The following is a 23,530-nucleotide window of genomic DNA, read 5'->3' on the forward strand; positions in this document are numbered from 1 at the left end:
ATATATGTATACAATACCATATATTAAAGGACAAGACTCTAGAAAATAAGTTTCAGGGAGCAAATATCGGTAGTAACAATATGCAAATCTGGGCAAGCTGCATTGTTGCAAAGACAGAATCTCTCAAATAAAGTAGGACAAACTCCCTCTTGTAGGGCTTAATCAAAATTACAGACAGCCAAGTCAGTTTACAAAGAGCCCAGTACAGAGGGACATGTTTTATAGATATCTAGAAGCTAAATGTAACATCTAGATCAGATATTATCCTAGCATGGTTAATGTGAGAGAGAGTGTGTTGGACAAAGCTTACCCATATTAAGTTGCCGTGATAGTCCGATAGGTGCTCCAGCACAAAAGCCCTTTTGGGATTCCGCTCCAGGCAGAGACCCTGAAGACTACCCTCCCACCCAGGGCCGGCCTTAGGGGTGTGCGACGTGTACTATTGCACATGGCGGATCACCCCAGCAGGTGGAAGGGGGCGCTGCGCTGGCTCCCTTCCCCTGCTTGTTTCAGAAGCACCCATCGCCTTTCTGCCCTCGGCCACTTCTTCACTCAGTGGCGTCGCTGCCCCTGTAGCAGCCGTAGCGGCTGCTAGCGGCGACACCGGGCATGAGGGTGCCTGTCAGGCGGCGCTGGTAGCCGCTGCGGCTGCTACAGCGGTAGCGATGCCACTATAGCAGAGCAGGGAGATATCTCCCTTCTATATCTACTAGCGGCACTGTGGCCGGGGATTCCGTTCCTGGAGCGCTCCGCTTGATGTCTCTGTCCATACATGGACAGTGACGTCAGGGAAACTCCTGAAGCGGAATCCCCGTCCACAGCGTTGCCGACTCTGTGACCGGGGATTCCACTCCAAGATAAGCCAGTGACATCACTGTCCGCAAATGGACACAGACGACAGGGGCTTCTCCTGGAGTGGGGAGGGGGTGCTATCTACATGGGGGCTGTGGGCTGTGTGGCACTACCTTCAAGGGGACTGTGGGTTGTGTGGCACTACCTTCAAGGGGCCTGTGGGTTGTGTGGCACTACCTTCAAGGGGACTGTGTGGCACTACCTTCAAGGGGACTGTGTGGCGCTACCTTCAAGGGGACTGTGTGGCGCTACCTTCAAGGGGACTGTGTGGCGCTACCTTCAAGGGGACTGTGTGGCGCTACCTTCAAGGGGACTGTGTGGCGCTACCTTCAAGGGGACTGTGTGGCGCTACCTTCAAGGGGACTGTGTGGCGCTACCTACAAGGGGGTTATGGGCTATGTGGCACTACCTACAAGGGGGCTGTGGACTGTGTGGCGCTACCTACAAGGGGGCTGTCTGGCGCTACCTACAAGGAGGCTGTGTGGCGCTACCTACAAGGGGGCTGTGTGGCGCTACCTACAAGGGGGCTGTGTGGCGCTACCTACAAGGGGGCTGTGTGGCGCTACCTACAAGGGGGCTGTGTGGCGCTACCTACAAGGGGGGCTGTGTGGCGCTACCTACAAGGGGGGCTGTGTGGCGCTACCTACAGGGGGGCTTTGTGGCGCTACCTGCAGGGTGGCTGTGTGGCGCTACCTGCAGGGGGGCTGTGTGGCGCTACCTGCAGGGGGGCTGTGTGGCGCTACCTGCAGATGGGGGCTGTGTGGCGCTACCTGCAGATGGGGGCTGTGTGGCGCTACCTGCAGATGGGGGCTGTGTGGCGCTACCTGCAGATGGGGGCTGTGTGGCGCTACCTGCAGATGGGGGCTGTGTGGCGCTACCTGCAGATGGGGGCTGTGTGGCGCTACCTGCAGATGGGGGCTGTGTGGCGCTACCTGCAGATGGGGGCTGTGTGGCGCTACCTGCAGATGGGGGGCTGTGTGGCGCTACCTGCAGAGGGCGGGCTGTGTGGCGCTACCTGCAGAGGGCGGGCTGTGTGGCGCTACCTGCAGAGGGCGGGCTGTGTGGCGCTACCTGCAGAGGGCGGGCTGTGTGGCGCTACCTGCAGGTGGGGGCTGTGTGGCGCTGCCTGCAGGTGGGGGCTGTGTGGCGCTACCTGCAGAGGGCGGGCTGTGTGGCGCTATCTGCAGAGGGCACTGCGGCATTAGCTACAGGGGGTGTGTGGCACTATATACATGGGCACATTTTCAGAACCTAGACTACCATTTTGTGGACCGTTGTGGTAAAAACTGATCTTAAAAATGGATGGTAAGAACTGATGACAACTAACAACAACTGATGGTTTTGTAGTAAAAATCGTGAAAAAGCCTGATGGCAACTGATAAATTTTTGCATCAGTTGTAATCACTTGAGAGACAAAAAAACTGATGCTGATACAACTGACATATGCGAACGCACCCTAAAACAGCTTTAGGCTCTGTTCACATCTATGTTTGAGTCCCGTTCTGACGTTCCGTCTGAGGTTTCCGTCAGAACGGGACCCTGAGCAGACACAAACTGACACCAACGGAAACCAGAGGTTTCCGTCTCCATCACCATTGATTTCAATGGTGATAAAGCCGTTGTCCGTGGTCTCGGTTTTCCTCTTTTGTGCACCGGACCCGTCGTTTTGCCGGAAGCTATAGCGTAGTCGACTATTGCTTCCAGCAAAACGACTGATCCGGTGCACAAAAGAGACAAACAGAAGCCAGGGGCACTGGCTCCGTCACCATTGAAATCAATGGTGATGGATACGGAAACCTCTGGTTTCCGTTGGTTTCAGTTTGTGTCTGCTCAGGGTCCCGTTCTGACGGAAACATCCGACGGAACGTCAGAACAGGACCCCAATGCAGATGTGAACAGAGCCTTAATTTATTTTGGACAACCCCTTTAAGGACAAATTTGTCTGCTTTTTCAAGTGATTTATTAAGTGGTTATTACACTCTTATTATTAAAGGGAATATAGTACAAATAACTTATCTGCTTTGTACCTACAAGTATGATGAGGTAAAGTAGGTTGACCAAATGATGCAGCACAGGATATATACCAATATCTGCTTGATGTCTCTTTCTAGGAACTACAAAATGATTTAGACCGTGAGGCTTCAACACTACAGGAACTAGAAGCACAAAAGCAGGATGCACAGGACCGGCTTGATGAAATGGACCAACAAAAAGCTAAATTAAAAGACATGCTGAATGATGTTAGACAAAAGTGCCAGGAGGAAGGCCAAATGGTGAGCAATATTACACATCAATTTTTTTTTTTGCGGTTACATTTGAGAGAGAATCTTTTTAATAGATATTCAGTGCTAATAAGTTCTGTATAATAAACTAGGTTTGTAGTGTTTTTTTTTCTTCTTGGGCTCTGCACGCTGACATGGCTTCCGCTTATGCATGAGCCATGACAGATGGGAGACGTTTCTTTTGTCACCAATTCTAAAAAATGCTATTGATTTATAATGGGTCTTTCAGTATCTATTTTTTTTTTTCATTTGATAGAATGCTAACCTATTCTGGGCATAGGAAACTAAACAGAAAACAACTAATGCAAATATGAACAGAGCATTAAAGGTTATCACTGTTTTAAGGCCCCATGCACACGACCGTAAAAACTCCCGTAATTACGGGCCCATAGACATCTATTGGGCACGGGTACCTCCCCGTATGCTTACGGGGAGGTGTCCGTGCCGTTGAAAAAAGATAGAACATGTCCTATTTCAGGCCGTAATTACGGCACGGGCAGCCCATAGAAGTATATGGGGCTCCCGTAATTACGGGTGACCACGTGTGTGCACCCGTAATTACGGGAGCGTTGCTAGGCGACGTCAGTAAATAGTCACTGTCCAGGGTGCTGAAAGAGTTAAACGATCGGCAGTAACTGTTTCAGCACCCTGGACAGTGGCTACCGATCAGAATATAGATAAAGCTGTAAAAAAAAAAAAAAAGACGTTTATACTTACCCAGAACTCCCTGCTTCTTCCTCCAGTCCGGACACCTGGGATGACGTTACAGCCCATGTGACCGCTGCAGCCAATCACAGGTCAATCACAGGCTGCAGCGGTCACATGGACTGCGCATCATACAGGGAGGTCGGACTGGATGTCAGGAGAGGGACGCGTCACCAAGACAACGGCCGGGTAAGTATGAATTTCTTTTACTTTTATTACGGAAAGGGCTGTCCCTTCTCTCTATCCTGCACTGATAGAGAGAAGGGGCTGCCGATTACTGCAGTGCAATTTTGCAGCCAAAAACGTGCCCGTAAATACGGGTGGAAAACGGGTGACACCGCACCCGTATTTACGGACACGGGTCCGTAAATACTGGTGCAATACGGGTTGAATACGTGTGACGAAGGACCCGTATTTACGGGTGGACAAAAATACAATCGTGTGCATGAGGCCTAACTAGATGTTTACTTTATATTTGAGGGCCATGCATGCTATATTCACACTGGAATTTGGTTCCATTCTGTCAGGTTTCTGTTGTTTCTTGATGTTTAGAATTAGCATCGTTTGGTGCAATATTCTGCCTTGTTAAGAAGAAAAAAGTTTAAGATATATCTTAACTTTTGGCCAGGGCTGTAAAGTTTTGAGACTGCCACTAATGTTGGTTTTAACAAAGTTTGCTGCTTCAGTTTTTATAGTGGTAATTTGCATTAACTCTAGACAGTTATAAAAAGTGATCAGATGAATGGCAATTCATTCCAAAGTCATTCCTTGCCATGAAAATTAACTTAATTACAAAACCCCATTTGCACTGCATTTCAGCCCTGCCACAAAATGACCTGCTAAGATAATTTCAGTGATCTCGTTGGTTCGGGAGAAAGTGTTAATGAGGACAAGGCAGCTGATATCACTTTGTCATGCTCATTGAAGTATAAGAGCGGACTGGTTGCTTTAAAAGGGGGATGGTGCTTGAAATCATTGTCTTCTTTTGTTAACCATGGTTACCTCCAAGGAAACACATGAAGTCTTCATTGCTTTGCATCAAAAGGGCTTTACAGGCAAGGACATTGCTGCTTGTAAGATTGCCCCTAAATCGATTATTGTAAAGAAGGCTTCAGGGCGCCGAAGAAAGTCTAGCAATCGCCAGGACCGTGTGCTTAAGAGGATTCAGCTACGTTATCGGTTCAGTACCAGTGCAGAGCTTGTGCAGGAATGGCAGCAGGCAGGTGTCCGTTCATCTGCACGCACAGTGAGGCGAAGGCTTTTGGAGGCTGGCCTAGTGTCAAGAAGGGCAGCAAAGAAGCCACTTCTCTCCAAGAAAACCTTCAAGGACAGACTGGCATTCTGCAGGAAGTACAGGGATTGAACTGCAGAGGATCGGGGTAAAGTTTTTTTTTTTTCCTCTGATGAAGCCGCCTTCAGACTGTTTGGGGTATCTGGAAGAATGATTGTCCGGAGAAAAGGTGAGTGCTACCAGGAGTCCTGTGCCATGCCAACAGTAAAGCATCCTAAGACCATTCATGTGTGGGGTTTCTTGTCATCCAAGGGAGTGGGCTCACTCACAATTTTGCCTAAGAAATCATTCTTTATTCATAGAAGCGAACTAAACATCCTCCAAGAGCAACTTATCCCAATGATCCAGGAGCAATTTTTGTGATGAACAATGCTTTTTTCCAGCAGGATCCAGCACCATGTCACAAGGCAAAAGTGATAGTTTAAGTGGCTGTGTAAACAAAACTTTAACATTTTGGGTCCATGGCCAGAAAACTTCCCAGATCTCATTCCCATTGAGAACCTGTGGTCAATCCTCAAAAAGCAGGTGGACGAACAAAAACACAAATTGTGATAAACTCCAAGCACTGATTAGGCAAGAATGGGTTGTCATCAGCCAGGACTTGGCCCAGAAGCGGATATCCAGCATGCCAGGGTGAATTGCAGAAGTCTTGAAAATTTAGCATCAACACTGTTAATATTAAGTCCTTGCATAAACTTGGTGTATTTGTCAATAAAAGTAAAAAAAAAATCTTATGAAATGCTTATTATTGTACTTCAGTATACCATCGAAACATCTGACTAAAAGATATAAAAACACTGAAGCAGCAAAATTTATGAAAACCAAAATTTGTGTCAAAACTTTTGGCCAGGACTGTAGGTCTTTATTTGGTTTTGATTTTTTAAACTGAGAAGTACAGTTTTATACATGTAGGCAATACGATTTTAGGCTTTACACATGTAGGCTGTATATAAGAATCCTGACATGCAGTATTGCGTCCTATTGAGTATTCTCACCTACAATAAAAAAAATGGCAGAATTATTATTACTGATATTAATTTTATTAATAAAAGGTGAGAAAAAAAAATGGACCGCACGTCTTCTTTGTCACACTTGATCCACTGTGGCTAAGCAAAATTAAAAAAATCTAAGAACCTCATGTTCATACTAAACATTTTGATCAAACTGTATAGGCTCGCTTGCCGTGACCTCTATTAAGTGGGTCCCTACTCTATAAAGTACAGTATTGCATGGCAACCAGTGTACTGTGCTGTACTTATTTTATTTTTGTTTGTTTTGTATTACCTAATACTTCTGTCAGAATAGCCCTAAGTACTGATTGCCCAGGGCAGAGGAAAATGTTACGTACAGTAGTGTTAAAAAAAAAATAGCAGTGAGTTTTAAAAAGTGCATACAGTGCAAAATCATTATAAGAACTTCTATTTTCCTAAATGCAAATGCACTGTAAATACTACACATTCAATTCCAAAACAATAACAAAATGTATCCAGTTTGTGTTAATCCTTTACAGAAAGTAAAAGAAAAAGGAATGGGTAAGTTCACAGGGAGTTTTCGACACGTTTTTTGACGCGGAAACAGGCCGAAAATGCCTCCCATTGATTTCAAAGGGAGGCGCAGGCGGCTTTTTTCCCACGAGCGGAAAAACCATCTTGCGGGAAAAAGAAGCGACATGCCCTAGCTCCGAACGTTCACGTCTCTGACCTCCCATTGACTTCAATGGGAGGCAAAGAGAGTATTTCACTGCGTTTTTTTTGCCCGCGGCGCTCAATGGCCGCGGGCGTAAAAACGGCGTGAACCCAGCCGTAGGCTGTTAAAAAAATAATAATATATATATATACACACACACACAGTCAGGCAGCACTGGCAGCGTGTGGGTGCAAGCTCTGAGGAACAGACCAAGTTCCAAGTACATACAAATCGAAAGATAAGCAGCAACTCCAAGATTCAAGTGAAAAAATGGGTACTTTATTGCCCGTGCGACGTTTCAGCTCCGTCCACTGGAGCCTTTCTCTTTCGCTCGAGAGGATATACATACAGATACAGCCTTGCCAGCACTTTTCTTTAAAGACTCAAAAATATAATGTATGAACTAAAAATTTTTTTTTCAGATTTCACCTTACTGAACTGTTTCTGAGAACTATTTGACATCTGTGTTGCATGGAGTTGACCAACTTCTGGCACCTCTGAACAGGTATTCCATTCCAGGAAGATTGGACGACATTTCACAGTTCTGCTGCACTATTGGGTTTTGCCTCATAAACCGCATTTTTGATGTCACCCCACAAGTTCTCTATGGGATTGAGGTCAGGGGATTGGGCTGGCCACTCCATTACCTCAATCCTGTTTGTCTGTAACCAAGATGTTGTTCGCTTACTGGTGTGTTTTGTGTCATTGTCGTGTTGAAACACCCATTACAAGGGCATTTCTTCTTCGGCATAGGGTAACATGATCTCAACTATTTTGATATATTTAAACTGATCCGTGATCCCTTGTATGCGATAAATAGGCTCAACACCATAGTATGAGATACATCCCCATATCATGATTTTTGCAGCACCATGCTTTACTGTCGTCACAGTGTACCGTGGCTTGAATTCAGTGCTGGGGAGTCGTCCGTCATACTGTCTGCTGCCAGTAGACCCAAAAGGAACAATTTTGCTTTCATCAGTCCACATAATGTTGTGGCATTTCTCTTTGGGCCAGTCAATGTGTTCCTTGGCAAATTTTTGCCTATTCAGGACATGTCTTTTTTTCAACAGCGGGACTTTGCGGGGAGTTCTTGCTGGTAACTTGGCTTCACCTAATCATATTCTGATTATAGCAGTACTCGCTGGTAACTTCAGATCTTCTTTGATCTTTCTGGAGGTGATCAATGGCTGAGCCTTTGCCATTTTGGCTATTCTTAGATCCATTCGAACAGTAGTTCCCCCGCTTCCTTCCGCGTCTTTCAGATTTTGGTTGCCACTTCAAGACATTTGAGATAATTTGAGCTGAGCAGCCTATTTGTTGCACTTCTCTATATGTTTTTCCTTCTCCAATCAACTTTTTAATCAAAGTACGTTTTTCATCAGAACAATGTTTGGAACGACCCATTTTCCTGAGTATTTCTGAAGGAAATGCACTATAACCAACATGTGCAACATTTGCTACCATCCTACCAATCCTAATAGGGGCCAAAATTGACATCTGTTATTCCACAGAATGAATGACTTCACCAATTTAACCCCTTTTTACTGCTATTATTTTGAACAAGCCCCTTTCAATTAATCGATTACTCGAATGCATATCCTAATTTTTGGCTCTGTTTTTTTCTACTACACTTACAAGTAAATTATTTGCTATGTAAAAATATGACTTCTACCAAAAACATTGATTTATCAGGTTAATGATGTTGGACTGCTATTTTTTTGAACACTACTGTATGTAAGGGCCTGTTCACATGAGCGTTTGGGTTCCGTTTGGAGTTTTCGTACATCTGTTCCATCAGAGGAACAGATGAATGGAAAGCCAAATGTAAACTATTGATTCTGTTTGCATTACTATTGGTTTTAATGGTATTTCTTCCGTTTTCAGTTAGTTTCCGTTCCGTAGAGTTTCCGTTTTTTCCACTGAAACAATCGTGCTATTGACTGCACTATTGTTTCTGTGAAAAAAAAACGGAAACTTTACGGAACCGAAACCAACTAAGATGGAAGAATTACCATTGAAAACCATGGTAATGCAAACGGAATCGATAGTTTCCATTTGGCCTTCCGTTCATCTGTTCCTCTGACGGAACAGATGGACGGGAACCCAAACTCTGATGTGAACGGGCCCTAAGTTATGGGACTTGGTTAGGCCACATATGCCATATTGCTGAAGAAAATGGGGTGTAAAACTTTTACTTTGCAATAGATGGTGCTATATATCTGCTAGAGAAATCAATCATATTCTCCTAGTTCAGTGTTTGTGCTTTTAACATTTTCTCAATTGAAAATCACATTAAGGGTATGTGCACACACACTAATTACGTCCGTGATTGACGGACGTATTTCGGCCGCAAGTCCCGGACCGAACACAGTGCAGGGAGCCGGGCTCCTAGCATCATACTTATGTACCGTACTGTAATCATGTTTTCAGTACGTGACAGTGGTCCTGCAGCGAGGCAGGGACTCCTAGCATCGTACATAACTATGATGCTAGGAGCCCGGCTCCCTGCACTGAGTTCGGTCCGGAACTTGCGGCCGAAATACGTCCGTAAATTACGGACGTAATTAGTGTGTGTGCACATACCCTAAAAGCTAAACTGATTTATTTGTATATTTATTTTTATGTATACTGCATATACATCTAGCCCGGTGCTAGATTAGACACACTGGGCTGCAAAAGAGCTGGTTTAATGCAGTGTCAGCAGTCGGGCAAAACTCTTTTTATTTAAATTTTACACAAAATGTTCAAGGAGAACTGACTTTTCTCCTTTATCAAGAGGGGACACCATTTTCCAACTCTCTGTAGAGGATGGGACTTGCGCTGCGGCTCCTAGCCAGAGATTGGTACACGGCTATCATGTGACCACTGGTAACTTAATCGCTGTATAAAGAAAGCGCAGATCCTCTTCTTCTGCTCTCTGCTACTCATAGGCGAGCAGGGGACACAGCCTATGAGAAGGATCGCTCTGAACACTCTGCTGCAAATGGGTAGGATCTGCCTTTGGCACTCCCTCCTACTTTTCCAAGCCCCTGTGGGACACTAGTTAGTGCACTACAGTAGGGGGACTTATGCCTAGACCATCCTAGGTGGTCATTACACCTTTTCAATGAAGTGTATAGCCTTGCCTCCCACAGTATCTTTAGTATATTTATTTTCCAGTTGTTACTGAGGAACGTAGTGACCCCTATACTGCCATGTCGGACAACAGAGGAGAATCCTCCCAACATGTACCTAATGTATCTCGCTATGCTTGTTTCACAAGTGACAAAAATTCTCATATGGTCAACCTTCTCCTTTGTGCGGTGCATGCTGGCCTCAAGGCCAAGCATTTGTTGACGCTGAGCCACCCTAAGCATTTGCCCACTTCTAGTGTTGAGCCGGCCTAACCGCAATGGGCCCATTCCCTATTCAGGGTCGTCGGTGACCTCTCTAATGTCACCCAGTCCACGATGGGCATCTTTCCGACCATACTTCTGGGGACTCCCCATCCACTACTTTATGTAGCAGGCCTCCTAAGCGGTACAGATCTTCACAATTTCACTTGCTCTTTGTATCCCCTACCTCGTTCGTCTCCCCACCCTTTTCCGGGGGAGCAAGCTTCCCCTCATAGGGAGTCGTTGTCTGAGAGAAAATTCGGATTCCAAATTCGGAACTAGAGCTGTTCTCTACGGTGGAAAGACTAATCACTGTGGATGCAGACCCGTCTCCCCCCAAAAGGGACAGTCCTTTTCCTCCATTGCAGGTGATCTCACAGTCTTCTGTCTCACTCAAAGGTCAAAGAGGTAGTCTCCAAGGAGTGGAAACATTCTGACAAGAAATTTGTCTAGACCTCTTGCCTGTATCTAATACTCTGGAAAAGTATTTCCTCAAAGTGGGCAAAGTCTCATGCGGTGGCCCCTTTTGTCTTTCGTCCGGGCAAGACCACTACTCTTCCAATGTCGGACTCTGCCTCGTTTTGTGATCTTTTGGACTGACGGTCTTTCTCCAGGTCCTCCTTTGAAGCCGTTAGCTCAGCCTTGAGGCTAATTTTAGTTTCTGCATGTGTTAGTAGAACCTAAACTGAATGGGCTTGCCAACTCCGTCATGGCCTCCTTTTTGGGGCACCCGTTGAAGATATAGTGGATTTCTCTTACCAGTTGTCTAACTCTACCAAGTATCTGTGTGAAGCCTACACTGGATGCACGTCGCCTCGTGGCTGCTCTTCCATTTTTGTCGTGCGCCGGACTGCATGTCTTAAATTCTGGTCTACTAACACTGCTATTAAGTGCTCCTTGGTTTCTTCTTTTCTTTTTACTGACTTTTTTCCTTTTTTTTTTTGGACCCGCTTGGACGAAATCATTTCGGAAGCAACAGTTGGAAAGAGCACTCTCCTGCCTCAAACGAAGGTTTATCGTGGGCCCAACTCCCACCAAGCCAGAACTTCATTTTTGCCCATTATGCAAGTTCTTCGGTCCACAGGCATCCAGGCAACCGTTCCACCAGGACTCCAAGCACAAACATTCCTTCAAACAACGTTCTATCTGGCGCCCCCACCCTCCGGCCGCTAAGCCTGCAGCGGGTAAGAACAATTTCTCCTTAAGTGGTCTCGGTGGGGGGCAGACATGTACTTTTCAAGGATGTCTCGCTCTCCCACATCTCGGACACCTGGGTTCGAAAAGTCTTTTCGCCAGGCTCCAAGATTGAATTTGTAGAATTTTTTTATCCAGTCCACAACTCTTTCGTCGCTTGCCAGCTCAGCTGCCTTTTTCCAGGCAATAGACGCGCTATTGTGTCGAGTCATTATCTGATTTCCTCCAGACCAAGAATTTAGAATTTGTTTTTTTTTATGTTAATCTTTTTGTCATTCCTAAAAAGGATGGATCAGTTCGTCCCATCCTGGACCCGAAAGGATTGAACGCCTTTGTCAAGATTTTCGGTTATCGCCTCCATGAAACAGGGGAACTTGCTATTCTCAGTGGTCATCTGGAACACATATCTACACGCCAGTACTTTCCACGCTTTGCAGTTCTCTCTCACTACTACTACTACTAGATTGTGACGCTTCCGTTTGGACTGTCGACCGCCCTGCGGTGGTGTTCCTCGTTGCTATGACCTCCATCCGGATGGTTTCTGAGCTGACGGCCCTGTCTTGATCCTGGGCTGTGTACCATCAGACTTCTGCGCTTCAGCTGTGCAAGGCGGATACCTGGTAGACTCTGCGTACGTTTTCCAAATTTCACAGGGTACACCCTTTTGCCTACAATGAACTCCTTTATACTTCCGGTCCATTGGGGGGTATACCTGCCACACTTTATGGTATATATTTGATCATCCGTCATGGATCTCTTATTTGGTTCTGATATCATTTGTTTTTTTACCTTGTGTTCTGCTTCTACTGCTACTGTGCAGACTGACTAGCTCAGTGCCTGTACAAGGAGTATAAACTGTAGGAGGGGCCAACGCTTTTTTTTATCACGCCCTCTAGTGGCAACAGCATATACACATTAGGTGCCCCCCCCCCCCCAATCTACTGGATGATGAAAGGATTTTTACGGTGAATACTCAAAACATCCCCTTTTCTTCTACAGATTTTCTTGCGGATTCAAGCGTGAATTAGCTCCATTGAAGCTCACTGGAGTGAATTTGTGGCTTTTCAGCGCAAAATCTGAATAAATGAACATGCTGTGGATTATAAATAATGCAACGTGGCTATTGTTTTATTTTTTGTATGCCTAAAAAAGGCTTAGGCATAAAAAATAAAAAAAACACCCATTCATTGCCATTGGAATTACTGCTCGTTCTGCCTGGATGTAGGTATGGAATACGCTCTAGGTTTTTGAGAACAAAACTACACGAAACTGTACTGTGTGAAAAACACAAAGTATATTTTATGTGACATAATATCCTGTTCTACTTTCTCATAGATCTCCTCACTAAAGGTACAGATTCAGTCCCAGGAATCAGATGTACAGGCACAGGAGGATGAACTTCATAGGGGCAAATTAGAGCTAAACCGGTTACATCAGGAAGAGACTCAGCTGGAACAGAGTATTCAAGCAGGCAAGGTTCAACTGGAGACCATTATAAAGTCATTAAAATCAACGCAGGAAGAAATCAATCAGGTATAGTTTACCTTGTTCATAATATAAAACTGTATCGATGTACAGAATTGAATTTCTTTATTTTTCTAATAGCTTTACATTTCAACCAATTTAACTATGTACCTGTTGACGCCATTTGGGCAATCTTTGGATACCCAGACCCTGACAAATGTCAATTCACCCCAGGCTGTAAAAGGCTATAACACAACATTGCAGCAGGTGCAAACCTGGCCCAAACTGGCGATTCCCCTTTTATTTATTTCTGGATAAGTTATCTTTCATTTTCAAAATGGACTGACCCTGAATCACTCTTCATAAAGAACAACAAGTAAAATGATACGTAGAAACATAGGAAAGTTTATTAATATGTTGCCATCGCACACGCACGCACGCACGCACGCACACACGCACACACACACACGCACACACACACACACACACACACACACACACACACACACACCCCTATGTATCAGCCTTCTTCACTCTCCCTCTCCACTCTCAGGGGATCCAGGAGAGAGAAGAAGACTAAAGAGCTAAAGCAAAGCTTTCAGTACCTTCTCTGCCCAAATAATGAGCACACTGGCTCTGTTATGCTGAAGCAGCTTCTGCACTCATTAAACCCCGATGCACGCTGCAAACGTCTATATAAATGCTAACTGCACTGGGCATCAGCTGTTAGAACGTATATAGCCGTGTCTCTCTTTTATTATTCCAACCATTATTAAGGTAATACCACAAAATACTGTTATTGTGAAATTGATACTTATACATTTGTGAGAAAAAGTAAGTAAACCCTTTTGGAATTACCTGGATTTCTGCATTGATTTTTTAATAAAATGTGGTTTGATTGTTATGGACATCACAATTGTAGGCACTCGCAATCCAACCAAACTAACAGCACACACACAGTTGTAGAATTGCACGATGTCTTGAAATATCGATACTATATTGATGCGGTGTACCCACAAATGGTTAAATACAGTGAATTCCTGTATTTTGATACTAAGCTGTGCAGCCGCACGGCTTATTATTGTAATACATGTGTAGTGACTAGCATTATGTGATGCAGCAGCGCACATGGTGGGCGCACTTCACAGCGCTCGTCATGTTCTCTGTGCTCAGTGCCTGCCGCGCCGCCCGTTAGTGCAGCACCGGCTGCATCACGTCATGCTGAATGCGTGGGCATGCTAAGTGTGCCCGCGTGATAAGCGGGGCATTGGCTGTAATACGCTGTGTGTTACAGCCATTGCTCTGTCGGCAGAGATGAGAGAAACTTCTCATCTTCGCAGTTATCCCCTTGAATGCTGTGATCAAAGCTGACCGTGGCATTCAAAGGGTAAATGAGAAGGGGAAACCCCCCCTTTGAGCGCATCAGAGGGAATCCCTGTGACGCAATTGTAGGACATACAATATATGGGCAGACAACCCAGGCTCCATTGAAGGACCCCAGGGCTATCTGACCATATTTCCTGTTAGGGCATACTTAGGCGATGCCGGAGGCGTGACCTAACAGGCTGCCTGTCAGTTTTACACGGACAGGCAATAATGCTTTGGTATACTAAGTATACAAAAGCATTATATATGCGATCAGCACATCGCATAGTGAAGTCCCCTGGTGGGACTAAAAAAAAAAAAATGTGAATCGGTTAAATAAAGTTTGTGGAAAAAAAAAAATAATTACAGTCAAAATCAAATGGTTTTATTAAGTAAAAGTGTCAAAACAAATAACACATGTACATATATGGAATCCCCGCAATCGTAACAACTTGACCAATAAAATGAACACATTAATTAAACCGCCGGATGAACGGCGTACAAAAAAACCCGCAAAAAACAACGGCAAAATTCTCTCTTTTCTCCCATTCCCCCTATAAAAAATAAAATAAAAGTTAATCTATAGGTCCTATGTACCCCAAAATAGTACTAATGAAAACTACACATTGGCCCCCAAAAATCAAGCCCACATACGGCCACATCGACGGAAAAATAAAAAAATTACGTCTCTTGGAATGCGGCGATGCAAAAACAAGTAATTTTTTTTCTAAAAGGCTTTTTATTGTGCAAACGTAGGAAAATATATAAAACCTTTACATATTTGGTATCCCCGTAATCGTGCCGACCCATAGAATAAAGTTAACATGTTATTTACGCTGCATAGTAAACGGCGTAAATGTATAACGTGAAAATTAATGCTGGAATAGCTGCTTATTTTCAATTCTCTCCTAAAATAAAGTTAATAAAAGTTAATCTATATGTTATAAGCATCTAAAAATGGTACAATTACAAAATACAACTCGTCCCGCAAAAAACAAGCCCTTATACGGCTATATAGACGGAATACAAAAAAAGTTACAACTCTTGGAATTCGACCGTGAAAAAACAAAAAATAATCCTTGGTAATTAACGCGCAAAATGGCCTGGTCATTAAGGGGTTAATCGAAGGACAACTTAAAACGTTTTGGCAACACAAAATAAATTTTATTTTTTACAGTTCGTTTTTTCCTTGTAATAGTAGTAATATTTATATATATATATATATATATATATATATACACCTATATAAATTTGGTTACACCGTAATCGTATTGACCCGCAGAATAAAGTTAAAGTGTAGCTAAACGTTTGACAAGCTTCTGACATGTCATAATCGTTAGAACGAAGCAGCTGAAGTGTGAGTGTCTGTTCGGCTTTTTGCGGAAAGCCGATGTATTGGAGTATGTACTTTCTATTGAGTCCGTACACCGACACATTTATTTCCGGAAAAAGCCGATCAGACACGAAGCGGCTGAGCGCTCACATGAGTGCTTCAGCTGCTTCGTTCTAGCGATTTGTGGGGGTCTCAATGCTCGGACCCCCACCAATCCAAACTTCTGACATGTTAGAAGTTTATGAAACGTTTAGCTACTCTTTAACATGTAGTTTCAATTGCACTGTGAATTTCGTAAAAACGAAGTGGAAAAAATGAAATCGCCGTTTTTTTTCCATTTTCTACCCCACAAATATATATATTTTTCCCATTTGCTAGTACATTGTATGGTACAATAAATGATTCCATGAAAAATTACGACTCGTCCCGCCAAAAATCAAGCCCTCAGGACTATATCGATGAAAAAATGAAAAAGTTATGGCTTTTGGAACATGGGGAGGAAAAAAATTAAATTGAAAATCGGAAAATTTGCTTGGGGGAGGGGTTAAAATTAAAAAAATAAAAGTAGAACGTAAAATTAATTTAAAAAAAAAACATCTTTTTTTTTTAGATAAATAAACATTATTAAAAAAGACGTTCCAGAAAATGAATCACATTTTTGGTATCGTTACGACCGTAATAATTTGTACAACAAATTTATAGTGTCATTTATGATGATCGGTGTATGCTGTAAAAAAAGAAACCAAAAACTCCTCTTTTTTTTTGTGTGCATTTTTGTCAAAATAAAAATGTATATAATTTAAACGATAATATGAATGTACCAGAAAACGGCACCTTCATAAAGTACTACTCGTCCCGCAAAAAACAGAGTCTCAAACAGCTACGTCGGTCGAAAACATAAAGTTATCAATGCCGGGATGCAAAGAGAAAAAATGGATTCTGTCCTCCAAGTATCGTTTTGGTATCAAGAAGTACTACACAAAGTATTGATATCAAAGTCCAAATTCCGGTATCGTGACAACCCTAAACTGTTGTACTATTTATTTATTTTATTGAGCCCATTGAGTAAACATCCACAGTGCAAGGAGCCTTGACATTAATAACCTGTCGATTCCCCTTTAGCAGCAATCGCCTCCACCAAACGTTGAGAAGAAATTTTCCTACCTGCAAATGTTTCAATTCAATATTCCTGGGATGCATTGTGTTCACAGCAATTTTCAGGTCATGCCACGGACTCTCTATAGGGTTAAAGAGAACCTTTCACCTCCCCTTACATGTGCAGCATGTAATGGGGAGAGCTGCACAAACCCTGGGGCACTTTACATTTTTTTTTTTTCTACCTCCCTCCGTTATTTAGATATTGGTGCCGTTATATTTGGCGGCCCATATTTTAAATAACCCCCTGAACAGTAAACGAGGCATGTACCGGCAAGGGGGCGTGTTGCTATGGCTGTGGCACTGTCCATATCTGATTGGACAGTGTCACAGCCATAGTAACACGCCCCCTTGCCAGTATACAAGTATTGACTGTTCAGGGGGTTATTTAAATATCGGGTGCCAAATATAATGGCACTGATATCTAAATAACGGAGGGAGGTAGAAAAGAAAATTTAAAGTGCCCCAGAGTATCTGCAGCCCTCTCCATTACATGCTGCACTCAGCTGCACATGTATGGGGAGGTGAAAGATTCTCTTTAAGGTCAGGACTGAATGGCTGACTTGGTCATTCCAAAACACACATCATTTTTTTCAACCATTCTTTAGTTGATTTACCTGTGTATTTTTGGTTATTGTCTTGTGGAACATCCAGGTGTTCTGATGCAGACTTGAGATTGGCCGCAATGTTTTTTTTGGATAGCAGCAGCTTCCTTCGTGGTCTCCTTCCGTGAACACCATTCTTGTTCTGTGTTTTTTTTTTTAATAGTGGACACAAGAACAGAGGATTCTGAAGGTCTTTCGCTGCAACCCTTGGATTCGTGTTCACCTCTTTTAGGATTACTCGTTGTGCTCTTGGAGTGATTTTAACAGTCCGCCCACTTCTAGAGAGAGCAGTAACAATCCTGAATTAATGTGTATCTAGTTCTTTAGCAATGCTTTTGTAGTCTTTTATAACTTCATGTGTCTCTATAACAGGTCTTCTGAAAGTTGTTTGCATCAAGGCATGGTTCACACTAACCATCGTTCTTGAGAATAACAGATTTGTCAGTAACCAGGCATTGCGTGCCTTTATTTAATAGTGAAACCCACACTTCAATGTCCTCTCCTTACTTGTCCCAGAATTAAAAAATTTCTGTTTTATTATAATTGTCTGATTACTGGGGGTCCCATTGTTGGGACCCCACAGATTGCGAGAATTGGGTACCGAATCCTCCATTCTTTCTCACTGCGCCCGACACTCCATTCAAAGTCTTTGGGACTTGTGTGTCTGCGTCATTCCCATAGACACATAGCAATCCGACAATTATCACCTATCTTATGGATAGATAATGATCGACTTTGGGACAACCCCTTTAATTGAAACACCTTTTGCCATTTAGCTTTTGGAAAAGTCCTTATCACAGAGGTACGTGAACAGTACAACTGTTTGTGCATTCTTAGTTGGATTGTGTTAGTCTATAAAAGCGAAAAAGCTCCAAAGTAACTTACTTTTTCTTGCAACTGTATGTCTCTCCCTTCGTGACTCTGAAACTTGTCATGTTTACATCTTATGAGCCAGTTCACACAGTTTTTTGGCGTTGATTTTTATGCGGAAACCGCATCCGAATCAGCGCCAAAGAACGACCGAAATCGCCCCCCATTGTTTACAGAGGAAGGCAGAGGTGGTTTTTTTTTCCCAGGTGACTTCTGGCCGATCGTGGGGAAAAAAGTAGCATGTTCTTTCTTGCAGTGGACTCCGCCTCTGACCTCCCATTGAAAACAATGGGAGGCAGAAAAAAAAACAGCGGTGCTTGTTTCTGAGCGTTTTTTGCCCACGGTACTTGCATTATTAGATTCAATAGCCACAATCAAAAAACGCAGCGAAAAACGTGGATAAAAAAAGCGCAGGCAGTTCAAAATCTGCCTCAAAGAATTCTGAGGCATGTTTATTCTGCCTGCAAAAAACTCAGCAAGAACAGGGCTTAAGGGCCAGTTCACACAGAGTTTTTTGACGCGGAAAACGCGCCAAAAAAAAACGTCCGAAAATGCCTCCCATTGCTTTCAATGGGGGGCGTTTTTTTCCCGGGAGCGGAAAAACTGTCTCACGCGAAAAAGAAGCGACATGCCCTATCTTCGGCCGTTTACGCCTCTGACCTCCAATGGGAGGCAGAGGAAGCGTAATTCACGCCATTTCTTGCCCACCGCACTCAAAGGCCACGGGCGGAAAACGCCGCAAAAACACGGCAAACGGCGTGCAGGCAGATCAAAATCTGTCTGGAAGAATCCGCTTCTTTTTTTTTCTTTGTGGTTTTGCATCACAGGCGTTTTTTGACGCGTTTTTACCTATTCAACAGGCAAAGTGAAAAACCGCGTCAAACGCGTCGGCAGTTCGCAGCTTTTTTTTTTCCTCCACAATTTCGGCCGTTTCTTGCCACGGTTTCCACGGCAAAAAAATTGTAAAAAAAACTCTGTGTGAACAGGGCCTAACATAAAAATAAAATTCATATTAAACCCCCCCCATACCCATATATTAAATATCACTTAGGCCCCTGTTCCAACTCCTACGATATGCCATTGTTACCCATGTAGCACTGCCAGATTGTCTGAAATGACACACCCTTAAGACTTAGTTCAGGGGTGATGTCTGGGATCTGTGCCCGGGTGGTCACGGACCTTGACACTGCTGATTACGAAATCCCTGTATGTATAAAAGAGCGTCAGTGTAATATAATGTAGTGGTTACAGGACTGCCTTGATTTGCAAACTGATTTGCGTAAATGCAATTATATCTAAAATTGGCTGTATTTCTAAGGCCTTTGTGCATATGTTGTGGACAGCTGCTGATGTTTGATATGAGCTATTTGCTTTGATTTTCATACGTTATGTAGGTAAGGCCTTGTTCACATCTGCGTTGGTGGCTACATTAGGTGCCTTCGTCACAGATCCGGCCAAAAATACAGGAAATAATAGTGCAGCATTTTGTTCGGTAGGACCATGGACTCCCAGACGGAAACCCGACAGAACCCATTAAAGTCAATGGGTTCCGCCGGCTGCCGGTGGTTTCCGTCCTGCAACAGGACTGGTATTTCCGATGTTCTGCTCCACTGACAAAGCACTTCCGCATACTGGTGTGAACCCAGCCTAAGAAGCTGAGTGGATATGCATGTGACTCTTCTTTTTAAGTGTGGCATTTGAAAACAAATGTATTAGGGCCAGTTCACACTTTGCGTAAATACTGTGGATTTTCCGCAATGGAATTCCTTGCCGAAAATCCACAGCAAATGAGTAGCAGCGATGTGGATGAGATAAAACAAATCTCATCCACACGCTATGTAAATACTATGCGGAAAAAACACTCAGAAATTGACCTGCATATTGAACGCTGCATATTTTTTGCCGGATTTCCCTATTGAATTCATTGGGGATGTAAATCCTGCATTAAATAGCAGTTGTTCCGTCTGTATGATGTCAGAGGGCCGGCCTCCTGGGATGACTTCATCCCATCTGACCGTCGCTGCAGCCAAACGCAGGCTGCAGTGGTCTCCTGGGATGAGACGTCATCCCAGGAGGCCGGCCGGCTAAGGGCTGCAGTTTTTCCCAGCGGACATTCTGTGCGAAAAACTGCACCACAGGTGCTCATTATGCTGAAAATGAGTTTACTCCCACACCTTACATACACTATATGGGCAAAAGTATTGGGATACACCTTTTAACCATTGAATTCCGGTGTTTCATTCAGTCCCATTGCCACAGGTGTATAAAATCCAGCACCTAGCCATGCAGTTGCCTTTACAGACATTTGTGAAGGAATGGGTCATTCTAAAGCGATCACTGAATTAGATCGTGGTACTGTAATAGGATGCCATCACTGCAACAAGTCTGTTCATAAAATTTCTTCCCTACTAGATATCAACTGTGACTGATATTATTGCAAAGTGGAAGAATTTAGGAACCACAGCAACCTAGCCTTAAAGTTCTAGTCCACGTAAAATTTCAGAGTGGGGTCGCCAAATGCTGAGGCCCAAAGTGCATAAAAGTCACTCTGCTGACTCAATAACCACAGCACCAATCCTCCTCTGACATTAAAGGGGTTGTCCAGTTTGGGAGCTATTTTTTTTATACTGATGACCTATCCATAGGATAGGTCATTGGTATATGATCAGTGGGGGTCCGACACCCGGACCCTGCACCGATCAGGTGTTCCACCTGCCTCCGGGCATTAGAAGCTATGCAGTGTTAAAGGGAATGTGTTGCCAGAAAAACATGTTTGTTTTTTTTTAATTAAGCATTTAGTGTGTAGGTGATTAAACATTGTTCAAATTTTTTTTATTTTTTTCACGAGTCAGGAAATATTATAAATTAGATTCTAATTTATAATATTTCCCATTGCTGGTCACTAGATGGAGCTATTCCCAAAATTGCAGCATTGCATGTGGTAAAGCAACCACATTGCTTTATGCTGCAAAATTGGGTAAAAAGCCCTCGCTCTAGTGAGCTCTCAGCATCCCCCCCTCCTTTATCCTGGCTAGTGCCGGGATAAACGAGGGGTTTGAACGGTCTAACCTCCTACACTGTGTGTCGCCATTTTTTGAGCTAACACACAGTGTAGAAGGTTAACATACAATAGTAAACGTACACAAACACGAACATACATTGAAATCTCTTACCTGCTCCTGCCGCCGCGGCTCCCTCCGGCCCGTCCGCTCCGTCTGCTGCCGCTGGTCCAAGTGCACAAGTCCGGAAGCCGCGACCGGAAGTAGTAATCTTACTGTCCGGCCGCGACTTCCGGTCCACAGGAAAATGGCGCCGGACGGCGCCAATTTCAAATTGGACTGTGTGGGAGCGGCGCATGCGCAGTTCCCACACAGACGGCGTACACAGAAGTGGATGGGACGGGAGCCGTTCGCAGTCCCTATGGGACTGTGGCTGCCGTATTCCATGTCTGTATGTGTCGTTAATCGACACATACATAGTTACATAGTTACATAGTTACATAGTTAGTACGGCTGAAAAAAGACACATGTCCATCAAGTTCAACCAAGGGAAGGGAAAAGGGAAGGAAAAATTTCTACACATAGGAGCTAATATTTTTTTGTTCTAGGAAATTATCTAACCCTTTTTTAAAGCCATCTACTGTCCCTGCTGTGACCAGCTCCTGCGGTAGGCTATTCCATAAATTCACAGTTCTCACTGTAAAGAAGCCTTGTCGCCTCTGCAGCTTGAACCTTTTTTTCTCCAGACGGAGGGAGTGCCCCCTTGTTTTTTGAGGGGGTTTTACAAGGAACAGGATTTCACCATATTTTTTGTATGTGCCATTAATATATTTATATAAGTTAATCATGTCCCCCCTTAGTCGTCTTTTTTCAAGGCTAAATAGGTTTAATTCTTTCAATCTTTCCTCATAACTTAAATTCTCCATGCCCCTTATTAGCTTCGTTGCTCTTCTTTGTATTTTTTCCAACTCCAGGGCATCCTTTCTATGAACTGGAGCCCAGAACTGAACTGCATATTCTAGATGAGGCCTCACTAATGCTTTGTAAAGTGGCATTATTACATCCCTGTCCCGCGAGTCCATGCCTCTTTTAATACACGACAATATCCTGCTGGCCTTTGAAGCAGCTGATTGACACTGCATGCTGGTATTGAGTTTATGATTTACAAGTACACCCAGATCCTTCTCAACAAGTGAATCCGCCAGTGTAGCGCCCCCTAGGACATATGATGCATGCAGGTTGTTGGTACCAAGATGCATAACTTTACATTTATCTACATTAAACTTCATTTGCCAAGTGGACGCCCCAAACACTTAGTTTGTTTAAATCTGCCTGTAATTCATGAACATCTTCCATAGTCTGAACTATATTACATAGCTTGGTGTCATCTGCAAAAATAGAAATAGTGCTATTAATCCCTTCCTCTATATCATTAATAAATAAGTTGAATAATAGTGGTCCCAGCACTGAACCCTGGGGTACACCACTTATAACCGGGGACCATTCAGAGAAGGAATCATTGACCACAACCCTCTGGATACGGTCCTTGAGCCAATTCTCAATCCAATTACAAACTATATTTTCTAAACCTATAGTCCTTAATTTACCCATTAGGCGTCTATGGGGGACAGTGTCAAATGCCTTTGCAAAGTCCAAAAACACTAAATCCACAGCGGCCCCTCTGTCTAGACTTCTGCTCACCTCTTCATAAAAACAGATTAGGTTAGTTTGACAACTTCTGTCCTTAGTAAAACCGTGCTGGCTGTCACTTATAATGCTATTTATTGTCACATAATCCTGTATATAGTCCCTCAATAGCCCCTCAAACATTTTCCCCACGATGGATGTTAAGCTTACTGGTCTATAATTACCCGGGGAAGACCTAGAGCCCTTTTTGAAAATAGGCACCACATTTGCCCTGCGCCAGTCCCTTGGCACTATACCTGTCACTAGAGATTCTCTGAATATTATGAAAAGGGGGACAGAAATAACTGAACTAAGCTCTTTAAGAATTCTAGGGTGTAACCCATCTGGTCCCGGAGCCTTGTGCACATTTATTTTATTTAATTTAGCTTGGACCATCTCTACATTCATCCAATTCAGTATATCAACTGATATATTAACAGCACTGGCACCGGCTACATCAGCTGCTCTTTCTTCTGTTGTATATACAGAGCTAAAGAACCCATTTAGTAACTCTGCCTTCTCTTGATCCCCTGTGATCAACTCCCCATTACCATTATCTAGGGGTCCTACATGTTCAGACCTTGGCTTTTTTGCATTTATATGCTTGAAGAATTTTTTAGGATTTGTTTTACTATCCTTGGCCACCTGCCTTTCATTTTGTATTTT

At 43.7% G+C, this 23,530-nt stretch overlaps 1 protein-coding gene across 7 annotated transcripts in view; it reads left to right on the forward strand.

Moving 5' to 3' along the window:
* The window catches only part of EPS15L1 (epidermal growth factor receptor pathway substrate 15 like 1), a 239,977-nt gene that overhangs the window by 89,613 nt on the left and 126,834 nt on the right, over positions 1 to 23,530 (forward strand). For all 7 annotated transcript variants that reach the window (XR_012847578.1, XR_012847579.1, XM_075825344.1 and 4 more), the window contains 2 exons: positions 2,964 to 3,125; positions 12,723 to 12,920. Coding sequence is in view for 5 of the 7 variants with exons in the window: in XM_075825344.1 (XP_075681459.1) it covers positions 2,964 to 3,125; positions 12,723 to 12,920 (360 nt within the window). In the remaining 2 variants the exon portion in view is untranslated. The remainder of the gene's footprint in view (positions 1 to 2,963; positions 3,126 to 12,722; positions 12,921 to 23,530) is intronic.

The sequence above is a fragment of the Rhinoderma darwinii genome, chromosome 1 (assembly GCF_050947455.1).
Source record: "Rhinoderma darwinii isolate aRhiDar2 chromosome 1, aRhiDar2.hap1, whole genome shotgun sequence".
Taxonomy (NCBI): Eukaryota; Metazoa; Chordata; class Amphibia; order Anura; family Rhinodermatidae; genus Rhinoderma; species Rhinoderma darwinii.